This window comes from Anoplolepis gracilipes, chromosome 3 (assembly GCF_047496725.1).
Source record: "Anoplolepis gracilipes chromosome 3, ASM4749672v1, whole genome shotgun sequence".
Lineage (NCBI taxonomy): Eukaryota > Metazoa > Arthropoda > Insecta > Hymenoptera > Formicidae > Anoplolepis > Anoplolepis gracilipes.
This window is the reverse complement of record NC_132972.1, coordinates 9028823-9043990: the sequence shown is the minus strand read 5'-3', so window position 1 is coordinate 9043990 and position 15168 is coordinate 9028823. Positions and strand designations below refer to the sequence as shown.

The following is a 15168-nucleotide window of genomic DNA, read 5'->3' as shown; positions in this document are numbered from 1 at the left end:
CCGTTGCAACAACGATCTCAATTAATTAATTTTTGATGAGCAATTTCCTATTTCTTTTCAAATCACAACTAGTTGTTACAAAGCGTGACTTTTGCATCAACTTTTTTATTAATAATAAAAAAGAAATGTTTAAAATAAAATATTATACGGTGATTATCTCGTCTTTATAAATTATTTGTCTATATTTTTGAAGAGAGAAAGAGAGAGAGAGAAAGAGAGAGAGAAAGAGAGAGGGAGGGAGAGAGAGAGAGAGAGACAAAGTATAAGTCGTTATGTTTTCTCAATTTTTAATGTAACATAATTGTTGATGCTCGTCAAAATACATAAGAAATATATCTTTACATTTGTTTAAGTATAAAACGTATAATCCAATTAAAATAGATTGGAAGAACTTTAGATATTTGCGAGACATCCTACGAAAAAGAATATTTTTAGTTGATTATAGCAAATAAAAGCAAGACGTATTGATAGTAACAGGCTCGAAAAGATTCGCATTATTTGAAGCGACATCATTCTACTGACAATGAGATATATGATCTTCGATTATTTTAGATTAGTCTTGAATTCATATACGCGTATTGTATGATATTTCTCATTTTACTCTTTGTCTAACTCTAACTCAAAAGTGCACAAACTCACCAAGTACACAATATGGTTAACAACTTTGTAGTATATAATTATAAATAATAAAACAAAACAAAATAATAATATTAGAAATGTTATAATGTTATTCAACTCGTTTCGCTGGAAAGTTATTTTATCCATCCATAATTTATTCTCAAATATTCCAAATATAATAATATTTAATATTAAAATATAATAATATTAATAATTTAAATTAATAATTTAATATTAATTTTGTCATCATCATATTCAATAATATAGATTATTTGTAAGATATATTCTAAATTTTCGTTATTTTATTAGTCTATATTAGTAAACGTATGTATATAATTTTGTTTCTTCTTAAGTCAACGGAATAAAATAATAGATCTTTTATAGCAGTTTTGAATAAAGTTTACAAATATTTATCAATTCACAAATCAAAGACAATATTAATTTGTTACATCTAGTGATTACATAGTTTTCTATTACATTTCCGATAAAATTAAACAAGCTTTAAATTTTTCTATAAGATTTTGCTATAAGATTTCAATAATATTTCTTATAAGATTTTTTCTTAACAAACTTTGACATACAGTCCATTTTGTCTTATTTTTATATTTTTCAGTCCACTCTTTACAGTTTTAAATCAATGATCTTATTCTTTATTCAATATTTTATTTATTAAATCTTCTGTATCTTTTCTATTTAAATGGCATATACTGTCTCATTACTTTGTAAAAATCAAGAATTAGATATTAATTAAAAGTTATCTTAAATATATACATTTATTTGCATTATAATATATATTTGTTGCAAGAGTTTTTATGTAGATAACTATAATTAATGATGTGCTTGTCATGGCTACACAAAGTTAAAAATAACTAACTTGATGAAGCTTATTATTTAATTGAAATTCTGGTACGTTTACCAAGAGAAATTCCATAACTGCGAAGTTTAATTGCGCATAATAATTCCAACTCATCTTTTTTGCAATGTGCGATTGCTTTTTCCTTGATTGCAAACTTAATTTAAATGTTTGACGTTGGATCACCACTAAATTAAAAAATTCATATAAATATATAAAGCTATTATTAAAACACTTGGCATATATTGTATATTAATATTATTACTTTGTAATAATTTGTAATAATGTAACAAGTGTTTTAATTGAAATATATATTAATATTTATATAATAATATTTATATATTAATATTTACCTGAAGATCCATATGATTAATGGATTCTCCAGCGTTCACACGTATTAAAGTCCATTTGTTAAAAATATTATGTTCTGAAACTGGCGACAGTATAACTTATAGATTTTTGCTGCGTCAAGTTTAGTTTCTTTTCTATTTCTGTGCTTTTACTTGAAAATAAATCTGTTCCATTTGCATATAAAGAAGGGAATTTTATAAACTTAAATCTTATTTTTTAGACATCTTTATATCAAAATTTATTTCATGTAAATATTATATATTTATGATATTTTAATATTTGTTTAGAATCGTACGTTATTATAATCATTTTGTAAACGCGTATGTCATTCAAGCGTTAATAGTCCCAAATCAAATATAATCATGTATACACCAAAAAAATTGTGTTCTTGAAATATATATGCTTTATAAGTTCTTTAATTAAATATTCTTAATAAAAATATTTTCTATTTTAAATTATATTTTTTGAAATATATTATTTGTAAATTATATGTAATTATATATATTTAACTTGTCAGATTTTTAATAAATAGCAAATGTCCATTTGTAAAATTGGTTTTTGTTATTATTAGGATTAATAATCGCAAATATTAACGAATTTATCTACATCTCTGTCTACCAAAATCTCTACATAAACTCGTTGCTTTTAAATAAAAACTTTTTTTCACTCACCGACATTGATGCGTAACAGCGGAGTTGTCGACATTAAAGCTACGTTGTCTGTAACATACAAAATAAAATCCAAATTATAGCAGCGATTTTAAATAATTAATATTAAAGAATTTGTTATCGTACTCATGAAATTTATATTCGATGCGTACAAAAATAAGCAGATATCTAAATATTAAATAATTTTGTAAATTAAAAAAACTTTTCTTTTTAAATAGAAACTTTTATAAGATTTATACAAAAATCTTTATCTCTGAATTTCTTTTAATTAAATCATTCAACTAAAAGCATCGAATTATTTCGTATAAGGTATTTATTAATTAATATACAAATAATATTTACCCTGAGGTTGCTCCGCCGATGCAGGATGCCTCTCCTAGGCCTCCTCCTCCTCTCAGATTGTCAGGAACTATTGTTTTATACGCGCGATATATTTTTTTTAATTTGTTGAAACCGCACAAAAATAAAATCGCGCAATATTTTAAACTGTACAAAAGTAAAAACGCGCGATAGTTTGACGGCACTCCCGCACTTTTACGCGCGATACATTGACGGCACTCCCGAATTTCGAAACAATCAAAAATCCAATTTTATTAAGCGTGAGAATTATACTTGAAGTCGACAGGTCAGGCACGATCAAACTCTAAGCAAGAGTTAAGTCTGAAGCGGAAGAAGACGAAAGATCGAGATAATCATTTAGTAGACATCTAATACGATCCCCGATAACAATTTCGTGATCGAATCAAAATATTATACAAAAACACGACTGCGATCGCAACGAAGCTGAGACGAATGTCAAAACAGTAGCGCCCTATATGTCACCATGGTCGAATGTTATTATTTTATTTCGGAATCATTTTTTATGTATTTTAATATATTAATATTTATCGCGTAATATTATCATATTATTATTACGTATTATCATCGCGAAAATTGTATACGGCGCGTTCGACCTCGAGGTGATCGCGAGAACGCGAGACGCAACTGCCGGCGCCGGAGTAAAAGCACGTGCGCATCGTACGCTCGCCGGACTCGGAATGAATGGCGCACAACTGTCACGAGTTACGTACGCCGTACGCCATACGCGGCGGTCTCCCCTCTCTTACTATGGAATGCGTGACGTCAAAGACAAGGTCGAGTATGCTCATTCTCTCTCTCTCTTTCTCCTCGCGCCAGACAATACAAATACGCACTATACTACGTGATACAATTTAACGCGTTGAAATATGTACAATCAAATAATTCTAAAATACATGTAAAATTCCTTAACTAAAATGATATTATTATTCGATTTAATGCAATATATTTAAAATACATGAAATGCGATTGCGAAATGTGTAAAATACTTCAACGAAAGAAATCTTATGACTTACTGTATGACTAATATAACTGCACGATTTATTTATTATATTCGTTGAAAATTATATCAATGATGTGTGTGTGTGTGTGTGTGAACAATTATTTGTAAAAGCGATAGCAATTTATATTATAGATACACACATATATTTACAGATGTATAATAATTAAATATAAATTAATAATGAAAAATATGTACAAATTTACTGCCTGTACTTATTATATTTACTAAATATGTATAACTCTCTGTAATTATAGAAATTTGTCATATTATATTAAATAAATGTTCTCTCTTTCATCGTAACTATTTAATTATTCCTATATATTACGTGTGTTTGTTTTAATCTATCAGAGAAAGTAAAAGAGAGAACGAGAGAAAAAACCAGAGATATTCTATCACTTTATTCTATCACTAAAAATTAATGTATCAAATACAAATTATTAATATTTTAATATTTGTTTATTATAAAAAAGTTTTTTATTAGATGTGCCTGTTTTTATTATAGCTTATTCTATTTAATTTATCCGATTAAAATATGAATTTTTATTAATAAAATATTTTACATAAATATCAGCAATGTATTTCACGAGCAATAATGTATCTTAAAACGCTCGAAAATTCGCTTCTGAATGATTAAGAAAACATGATTCGCAAAGAAGGTATCGCTAAAATCCGCGGGAAGAACGATATCTTCTTTGCGAAATATGTTTTCCTATTCATTCAGAAGCGAATTTTCGAGCGTTTTAAAATACATTACTGCTCGTGAAGTATGTTGCCGATATTTATGTAAAATATTTTATTAATAAAAATAGAACTTTCGAGAATATTAGAAGACACATATTATTAATCGCGTACGAGTATGTCAATTGCATAATCGACATTAATTAACAATAATTAATAAAGTTTTTTTTGCCGAAATTAGTGTCAAACATATTCTGTTGTTAAAATAAACCAAATAGATGTATTAAACGTGTTAAACTAATGAATAATATTATAATAATTATATAAAATAAAATTATTAATATGTATTTATATATATATATATATATATATATATATATATATATATATATATATATATAAAGTTACTATAGAAGAATATAATATGTTGGATTATATGTTTCATATTTAAACAAATGTAGAGATATGTTTCTTATATACATATTTAGCAATAACAATTATATATTTAACATTAAAAATTGACAAAACACAACGATGAATTATATTCTCTCTTAATCTCTCTCTCTCTCTCTCTCTCTCTCTCTCTTTCTCTCTCTTTCTTTTTTCAAAAACAAGCAATTTATTTTATGATATTTAATTTTATAAATACTTGTATTATTAATAAAAAAATTGATGCGAGACGATTTCTGTAACAACTAATCGTGATTCGAAAAGAATAGGAAAATTACTTATCAAAATTAATTAACCGAAATCATTGTTGCAAGAGACTCTTATATAATATATGAATACATAATTATAATATAATTTTATTTTATTTAATTACTGTAATTCTATTCATCAGTTGACTCATTTAATTCATCTATTTGTCGCTTTTAATTTACAATTTTAATAGCAGAACGTTTGATATATTAATTTCGAAAAAAAAGCTTTATTAATTGCTGTTAATTAATGCCGATTATGCAATTGACATACTCATACGCGATTAATAATATGTGTCTTCTAATATTCTCGAAAGTTCTATTTTTATTAATAAAATATTTTACATAAATATCGGCAACATACTTCACGAGCAGTAATGTATTTTAAAACGCTCGAAAATTCGTTTCTGAATGAATAGGAAAACATATTTCGCAAAGAAGATATCGTTCTTCCCGCGGATTTTAGCGATACCTTCTTTGCGAATCATGTTTTCTTAATCATTCAGAAGCGAATTTTCGAGCGTTTTAAGATACATTATTGCTCGTGAAATACATTGCTAATATTTATGTAAAATATTTTATTAATAAAAATTCATATTTTAATCGGATAAATTAAATAGAATAAGCTATAATAAAAACAGGCACATCTAATAAAAAACTTTTTTATAATAAACAAATATTAAAATATTAATAATTTGTATTTGATACATTAATTTTTAGTGATAGAATAAAGTGATAGAATATCTCTGGTTTTTTCTCTCGTTCTCTCTTTTACTTTCTCTGATAGATTAAAACAAACACACGTAATATATAGGAATAATTAAATAGTTACGATGAAAGAGAGAACATTTATTTAATATAATATGACAAATTTCTATAATTACAGAGAGTTATACATATTTAGTAAATATAATAAGTACAGGCAGTAAATTTGTACATATTTTTCATTATTAATTTATATTTAATTATTATACGTCTATAAATATATGCTAGTATCTATAATATAAATTTCTATCATTTTTACAAATAATTGTTCACATCATTAATATAATTTTCAACGAATATAATAAAGAAATCGTTAAACAGTTATATGGCAAATGTTATAAGATTGCTTTCGTTAATGTATTTTACACATTTCGCAATCGCGTTTTATGTATTTTAAATATATTGCATTAAATCGAATAATAATATCATTTTAGTTAAGGAATTTTACATGTATTTTAGAATTATTTGATTGTACATATTTCAACGCGTTAAATTGTATCACGTAGTATAGTGCGTATTTGTTATTGTCTGGAGGCGAAGAGAAAGAGAGAGAGAGAATGAGCATATTCGACCTTGTCTTTGACGTCACGCATTCCATAGTAAGAGAGGGGAGCCTGGCGCGTACGGCGTACGTGACTAGTGACAGCCATGAGTCATTCATTCTTACTCTGGCGGGCGTAGTGTGCGCACGTGTTTTTACTCCGATGTCGGCGCCGGCGCCGACACGTGCGCCTCGCGTTCGGTCACCTCGAGGTCGAGCGCGCCGTACACGTTTCTCGCGACGATAATATACGTAATAATAATACAAATAATATACAATAATATTACGATAAATCTTAACATGTTAAAATACGTCTAAAATGATTTCGAAATAAAATAATAACATTCGACCTTGGTGACATATAGCGCGCTATTGTTTTTGACATTCGTCTCAACTTCGTTGCGATCGCGGTCGTGTTTTCGTATAATATTTTGATTTCGATCACGAAATTGTTATCGGGGATCGTATTTAATGCCGACTAAATGGGATTCTCTCGATCTTTCGTCTTCTTCCACTTCGGACTTAACTCTTGCTTAGAGTTTGATCGTGCCTGACCTGTCGACTTCAAGTATGATTCTCGCGCTTGATAAAATTGGATTTTTGATTGTTTCGAAATTCGGGAGTGCCGTCAATGTATCGCGCGTAAAAGTGCGGGAGTGCCGTCAAACTATCGCGCGTTTTTACTTTCGTATGGTTTAAAATATGCGATTTTACTTTTGTACGGTTTAAACAAATTAAAAAAAGTATATCGCGCGTATAAAACAATAGATCCTGGCTTCCCTGACATCTGAGAGGAGGAGGAGGCCTAGGAGAGACATCCTGCACCGGCGGAGCAACCTTAGGGTAAATATTATTTGTATTTTAATTATTATAAATTCTTTATACGAATGAATTCGATTCATTTATTTGAATGATTTAATCAAGAGAAACTCAGAGATAAAGATTTTTACTTAAATCTTATTAAAGTTTTTATTTAAAAAAATTTTTTTTTTTAATGTACAAAATTATTCCATATTTATATATATCTGCTTATTATTGTACGCATCGAATATAAATTTATTAAGTATAATAATAAATTCTTTAATATTAATTATTTAAAATCGCTGCTATAATTTTTATTTTATTTTGTATGTTACAGACAACGTAGCTTTAATGTCGACAACTCCGCTGTTATGCATCAGTGTCGGTGAGCGAAAAAAAGTTTTTATTTAAAAGTAACGGATTTATGTAGAGATTTTGAAAGATAGAGATGTAGATTGTAAATAAATTCGTTGCTTTAACCCTCGGACGGCAATATATAGTGCATTCTAGTGAATTCTGAGTCAATTTTAAATCATAGAAGAATTTCTTTTTATACGTTTTTTTTGTACGTATTATATTTAAAAAAAAAATTTTTTATTAAATTTTTAATTTATTATTTTGAATCTTTTATTAAAATAGATTATTTATTGTTAGTTATAGATTATTTATTATTTATTTGTATATAAAAATTGAAGGAAAAGGACTAATATTTTTAAAATAAAAATATGATATTTATTCTAATTTTATATAAGATATACGTGAAATATTTATTTCAACTATATATACGTATATATAAGTTTAAATAGTTTTAAAGATACAAATCTTTAATGTTCTGCCGACAGAGGTTAATATGCATGTAAATATACTTTTTATACTTACATCGAAAAAATTATATTCTCATTTTATTATAAGAATATTTTACTTATTTTTATAATATCTTTCTTTAAAATAAGCGCCAAAAGAATACTCTTATTGTTAATTTAAGGGAGAAATTCTCTGAAGGGTAATATAGTTTCAGATATTCTTATATATAAGATAATGTAAGAATATATATTAAAGTGGATATTTTCTTACCATTATATTATTTAATATTTAAAATCATTAATCCAATGATAACAGAAAACAATTTTACTAATGGACATTTGCTACTTATTAAAACTTTGAAGAGTTAAATATATACAGTATATATACAATAATTTTAATTTATTTTATAAATAAGGTGTTTCAAAAAATATCATGTAAAAAAAAGTTATTTTTATTTATTAAAAATATTTATTAAAAGAACTTATAAAATACCATTTTTTTTGGTATACACATTGTATTTATCTTTTACAACTTTTGATGATGGTATGCGTCTACAAAACAATTCACAGTTAGAAAATTTGTGTTTTGTTGTTAAAAATTTTGATAGTTAAAATTTATGTGTTAAAATTTAACACATTTACTTATTAATTTAATATATTACTGTTTTGTTAATTCAAGTCAACTGTTAAATGATGAGTTAATTAAATAACTCATAAAAAAGAGGGTAAATAACACAATATGCACTTATTTTTAATTTAATTTTACATTATAAATATGTTTCGATTTATTAGTGACAGAATTTATCTGTTAAAATTAATAAAACAGAAATGTTGAATTTATTCTATAATATAAGAGCGATTATTAATATGTTACATTAACATTCTATTTTCGTTAAATTTTCACAAAAAAGCTATGGCAAACTATGAAATTTACATTTATTTTTATGTTAAAATTTAACATAATATTGTAACGCGTTCTTGCGAGCGCGTCTTCGCGAGCGCGGATAGCGGGCAGCCGGGATCATAGGGTTGGTTTCGAGACAAGGGCGGTAGTTCGTGTGTTAAATTAATTTATTATAAATACCTATGATATACTACAAGTGTCGTATGTGTTGGTGTGCGTGTGGGTGTGTGTATCGCTGATCGTAGTTCGTTAGCGGGACGGGCTGACGGCCATCGGTGTCGCGGGGTTGCGCGACTTCGGTGGGCGGGACGCCCCGACCGATCGATCTATGCCAACGCGTATCGATTCGGGTATGAATTCGCGGGTGGATCGCAGTTGGCGGCTTCTCGCGGGGCGCGGTTTCGTCGGTTCGTTCGGGTGGCCGACAAGATGGCCGAGAGCGGAAAGGACTTGGTCGTTGCTCGAGGCTCGTAGAGCGCTTAAATGATTAAAAATGGGGTGGTTTGGGGTGGCTTGTGCGATTAATAATATGTGTCTTCTAATATCCTCGAAAGTTCAATTTTTATTAATAAAATATTTTACATAAATATCGGCAATGTACTTCACGAGCAGTAATGTATCTTAAAACGCTCGAAAATTCACTTCTGAATGATTAGAACATATTTCGTAAAGAAGATATCGCTCTTCCCACGGATTGTGGCAATAGCCACAATATTGCGAAATATGTTTTCCTAATCATTCAGAAGCGAATTTTCGAGTGTTAGCTTAATATTAACCGCGCGTTCATGTATCTCTTTATACACGAACCTGCGTCTACCTACGCGGCCAGCATTTACCTGAGCCGCGATACTGAGACATGTAAACGTTGTTGCCCAGAGAAATAATGATTGAAAAAACACCAAATAAACGCCGATAAATGACATCGGTTCGATATCTCCTTCAATCAATTATTTTTTACTGGAAAGCAAGAGAACGTTGAGAAAATTCCATTTAGTCGATGTCAAATACGACCTCCGATGCAGTTTCGTGATCGAAATCAGAATTACATGAGTGAAAATACGACCGCGATCGCGATTACGATACAAAGCCGAGACAAATGTGAACAATAACGCGTTATGTCACCGAGATCAAATATTATTATTTCATTATATTTTACAATCTTTTTAGACGTATTTTAACACGTTAAGATTTATCGAATAGTATTATTATATGTGTTATAGTTGCGAGAAACGTTTACGGCGCGCTCAACCTCGAGGTGACGAACACGAGACGCACATGCTGGCACTAGCGCCGGAGTAAAAGCACGTGCGCGAACTGTCACTACGCCCGCCTGACTCGGAATGAATGACTCACGGCTGTCACAGGTCACATACGCCGGGCTCTCTCCTCTTTTACTACTCAACGTGTGACGTCAAGGACAGTGTGTTCTTTCTCTTTCTTTCTCTCTTTCTCTGCCATACTGTGTGACGCGTTGAAATACATATATCAAGTAATTCTAAAATGCATATAAAATTCTCTAACTAAAATGATATTATTATTTCATACATTTAACGCACTTCAAAGCGTGTAACGCGATTACAAACTAATTCGTAAAATGTATTTTAACTAATTGTAAAGTAATTTTATGTAGTGTACAAACGATTCTGTTTTCTTGTTACATTTATTAATTTATAATGAACAAACAATGTAATAAAAATTATATCAATGGTGTTAACGATTATTTCTGAAAAAATAGAAGTTTTCTAACAATGAGGTACAATTAATTTATAATAAAATTAATTTATCTTGTATCTTAGGCATTTATTGTATTCAATAATATTCTTTATGTACACATATATACATATTAAGTTCAATAATTTTGTAAAAAGTATTTCAATAATAACATATACGCATCTACACGTATTATATATACGTTTAAAATTGTTATTAAAATATTTTTTAATACAATATACATGTATATGTACAATTAGTTGTATCTTAGAAGATTTCTATTTTATATATATAATAAATATGTAAATTTACATATTACATATATATATATATTTAAAATAATTGTAATAATTTCTCTACCAGTATATCTTATATATATAGCTATAGCAATATTGTTATCTATGATATGTATTAAAATGAAAAAAGATGTGATATAAAATAGCATATAATGAAATATATATTGATAAATATAGATTTATTAATAATATTATAAGATTTCCGTGTATTTTTCCTATCTACAATTATAAATCTAGCACGGATGCGAACCAATCGGTCGTTTTATCGTGGCATCGAAAAGTGGATCCAGCCATGTAGTTCTGCCGGCAATAAAATGGATCCAGTTGCGCCACTGTCTCAGGAGAAAAAGCGTCTCAAGAAAAACGGCTTATGCCGTCTCTCAGGTTTCTCTCTGTACAATATTCATTTAGATTACATACTTTACAGGCCAATTTTCATGACTTTAAATTTAATTATTTAAACGTATTCACGTATATATATGTATGTAAAGAATAATTGTTGAGTATTTTGAATCTCTCGTTTTATATTTTAGATTATACATAATTTGACAAATGAGATTTAATTCAAACATGATTTCATGAAAACGCTCGTCATGAGACAAAATTTTTAATTCTAAAAAATCTAATTAAAAAATGACATCCGCTAATTGGATTACTTTCATAAAATAATAAAACATAAACAATTAAAAATATAATAATAAAATTATAAAACTTGTTCGTGTTATTCAATGTATTCATTGAAATATATTACGTGTTCTTTTGATTCGCGAGGTGTTTTATGCCATGCTACCTGTTTAAACTAACCACGTGGTTGCTTCTCGATAAAAAAAAGTAAAAGAAACAATGTCAGCACCGAATTGGGAAATGTTTGAGAAACGAGCAACCATAGCGGTAAATACTTCTATCAATTTATTTCTAACATTCTTATATTATGTTACAAATTTACGAATTACATCAGCTCACAGCTCGCTGCGAGGTTAGTTACATACAACTTGTGTATGTACATGTTCAATATTACAGGAAAAAGAGATAGTCCATTTAAAACAACAAGTCGAATGGCTATACCGGAATATCATGAATAATACTTCGCAAATTGCTTCGGATATAAATAAAGAGGAATTTGAGAGATTACAACAAGAGAATATCAAGCTGAAGCACAGAATAGCAATACTCACAAGGGTAAATTTTCAACAGCAGCTGTTCAAACTTTATAAATCATTGTAATAGAATTTCTATTTAAAACTTTATTTCTAATATATTTGTAATTATTCTTTGTAATTATTTTTTCTAGACTATACAAGCAGAAAGAGACAAAGCATCAGCACTGTCTAACACATTTCAAAGCAATATCAGTATAAATAATACTCTCTATGAAATCTTTCAAAGGGCTATTACTGCTGCTTATCCCGATATATTAAATCCACCAGTGATAGTGACTACCAGCAATAATCCCAAATTTGGAGATTATCAATGTAATAGTGCTATGCCTTTAGCACAACAACTTAGTAGTCCTGGTAAAAAATTTTTTAGTATTTTTTATTCTACAAAATGAATGTATATATATATATATATATATATATATATATATATATATATATATATATATATATATATTGTTTATAATATAGAATACATACATATTTATAAACATGATTATTATATATTATTGCAGGTAATAAAGTAGTTCCGCGTACTGTTGCTAACAACATCATCTCCAAGCTGGAAGAATCCCCTCTTGTCGATAAATTTGAAGTAGCTGGTGCAGGATTTATAAATATATACTTGAAACGTGATTTTGGTCAACTTGTTTTAAGTAATTGGCTGAAGATTGGTGAGGTTCTTCCGCCTTATGTTGAGAAGAAAAGGGTAATTGTGGATTTTTCTAGTCCCAATATTGCTAAGGAAATGCACGTAGGACATTTAAGGTCTACTATAATTGGAGATAGTATTGCAAAGCTATTAGAATACTTAGGACATGATGTGTTGAGAATCAATCATATAGGTGACTGGGGTACACAGTTTGGGATGTTAATAGCTCATCTTCAAGACAAATTTCCCAATTATTTAACTGTCACTCCTGCGATTCAAGATCTTCAGGTAACTATATAATCATATTGTTGTGCATAATACTTTATCGATGATGGGATAATTATTTTATAAATAAATATATTGATTATTTACACATGTGTACAGATCTTCTATAAAGAATCTAAGATTAGATTTGATTTGGATGAAGAATTCAAGAAACGTGCATACGAATGTGTCGTTAAATTACAGGCTTTTGAACCTGATATAACAAAAGCATGGAAAATGATATGTGATGTATCTAGGCAAGGTAAATAGAATTCAGTTATTGAATTATAGAAAAAAATTACTTTAAAATAATTATTTTTTACTTTCATGCAGAATTTGAGAAGGTGTATACTCGACTAGAGATCAAATTAATAGAGAGAGGTGAATCGTTTTATCAAAAGCGTATGGAAATAATAGTGAAAGAGTTAGAATCAAGAAATTTATTAGAAGAAGATAACGGACGAAAAGTGATGTGGGGAGAAAAACATGGTGTTGGAATACCTTTAACTATAGTTAAATCTGATGGTGGTTTTACATATGATACATCAGACATGGCTACTATTAAACAACGTATTGAAGAGGAAAGAGCAGAATGGGCAAGTATCATTCAAATTTCATACTATAAATGTAAAACAGATTATTATTTAGAATCTCAACAAGTTACTTTATAACGAAATCTTCGCACTTTTATAGGTGATATATGTGACTGATGCTGGCCAATCTTTGCATTTTCAAATGTTAGAAAGTTGCGCTAAAAAGGCAGGTATCTTAAAGAGCTTCCACAGGATAGATCATGTTGGTTTCGGTGTTGTCTTAGGTGAAGATAAGAAGAAATTTAAAACACGATCTGGTGATACTGTAAAACTTACCGACCTATTAGATGAAGGTAATGAAATGTGTTTAATTACAAATTTCACAACATTATTTTTTATTTCATTTTATTATACATTATTTCATCCAGGTTTGAAGAGAACACTGCAAAAGTTAAAAGAGAAAGAACGCGACAAAGTATTGTCGGAGGAAGAACTGAAAGCGGCTCAAGAATCCGTAGCTTATGGTTGTATAAAATATGCCGATTTATCGCACAACAGAAATCATGAATATGTATTTTCATTTGACAAAATGTTAGAAGATAAAGGCAATACGGCTGTATATTTATTGTACGCTCTAACTCGAATTCGTTCTATCGCAAGAACGGCAAAAGTCACGAAAGAAGAATTGCAGAAACACGCGCATGATACCCCAATCTCATTAGAACACGAAAAAGAATGGAAATTAACTAAAGTGCTGTTAAAGTTTCCTGATATAGTTCTTGATATTAGTAAAGATATGTACTTGCATCCATTATGTGAATTTTGTTATGAGATTTCATGCGCATTTACAGAATTTTATGATAAATGCTATTGTGTGGAAAAGAATCAAGCTGGTGAGATTGTAAAAGTACATATGGGACGCCTTTTACTCACAGAAGCTACTGCAATTGTTTTGGAGAAATGCTTTGCTTTGTTGGGTTTAAAACCGGTTGAACGAATGTAATAAGAAAACAAATACCATAAGTACTTTTACTTTTGATTACATAGAGTATAAAAGGAAAGTTTGTTTTTTTCCCAAAAAATAAAAATGTAATTTTCTTTATTATTGAAGCCTGTAATTATAATTTTAAAAAAATTATGCAATTATAATATAGCTTTATATTTTCTATTATGTTATACCATTTTCTTTTATCTTATATAGGAAAGTTTGTTTTTTTCCCAAAAAATAAAAATGTAATTTTCTTTATTATTGAAGCCTGTAATTATAATTTTAAAAAAATTATGCAATTATAATATAGCTTTATATTTTCTATTATGTTATACCATTTTCTTTTATCTTGTTTATGGAAGCTGTTGCAATTATTTTAGAAAAATACTCTATAGGTCTAAGTTTAAAATCTGTTGTATGATGTAAAATGATGAGCATAAATATGGGTAAGTTCACTTTTAATTAAATAAAACATGAAACACAACTAAAATGTTTTTCAAAGAATAAAGAAAAAATCTACTTTTTTTA

The 15168-nt window shown here is 28.3% G+C and overlaps 1 protein-coding gene and 1 long non-coding RNA gene across 2 annotated transcripts; both read left to right on the top strand.

Moving 5' to 3' along the window:
• The first annotated feature begins 6806 nt into the window (after positions 1 to 6806).
• Positions 6807 to 10632, top strand: LOC140664214 (uncharacterized). The gene is made up of 3 exons (XR_012046417.1): positions 6807 to 7375; positions 7671 to 7718; positions 10261 to 10632. It is a non-coding gene; the product is annotated as an uncharacterized lncRNA (long non-coding RNA).
• A 1045-nt stretch (positions 10633 to 11677) lies between these two features.
• On the top strand, positions 11678 to 14801 carry Argrs (arginine--tRNA ligase-like protein). The gene is made up of 8 exons (XM_072888900.1): positions 11678 to 11937; positions 12067 to 12225; positions 12338 to 12560; positions 12719 to 13143; positions 13240 to 13381; positions 13453 to 13715; positions 13813 to 14005; positions 14081 to 14801. The coding sequence occupies exons 1-8, from the start codon at positions 11890 to 11892 to the stop codon at positions 14653 to 14655; spliced, it is 2028 nt and encodes a 675-aa protein (XP_072745001.1). The 5' UTR covers positions 11678 to 11889; the 3' UTR covers positions 14656 to 14801.
• The last annotated feature ends 367 nt before the right edge of the window (positions 14802 to 15168 follow it).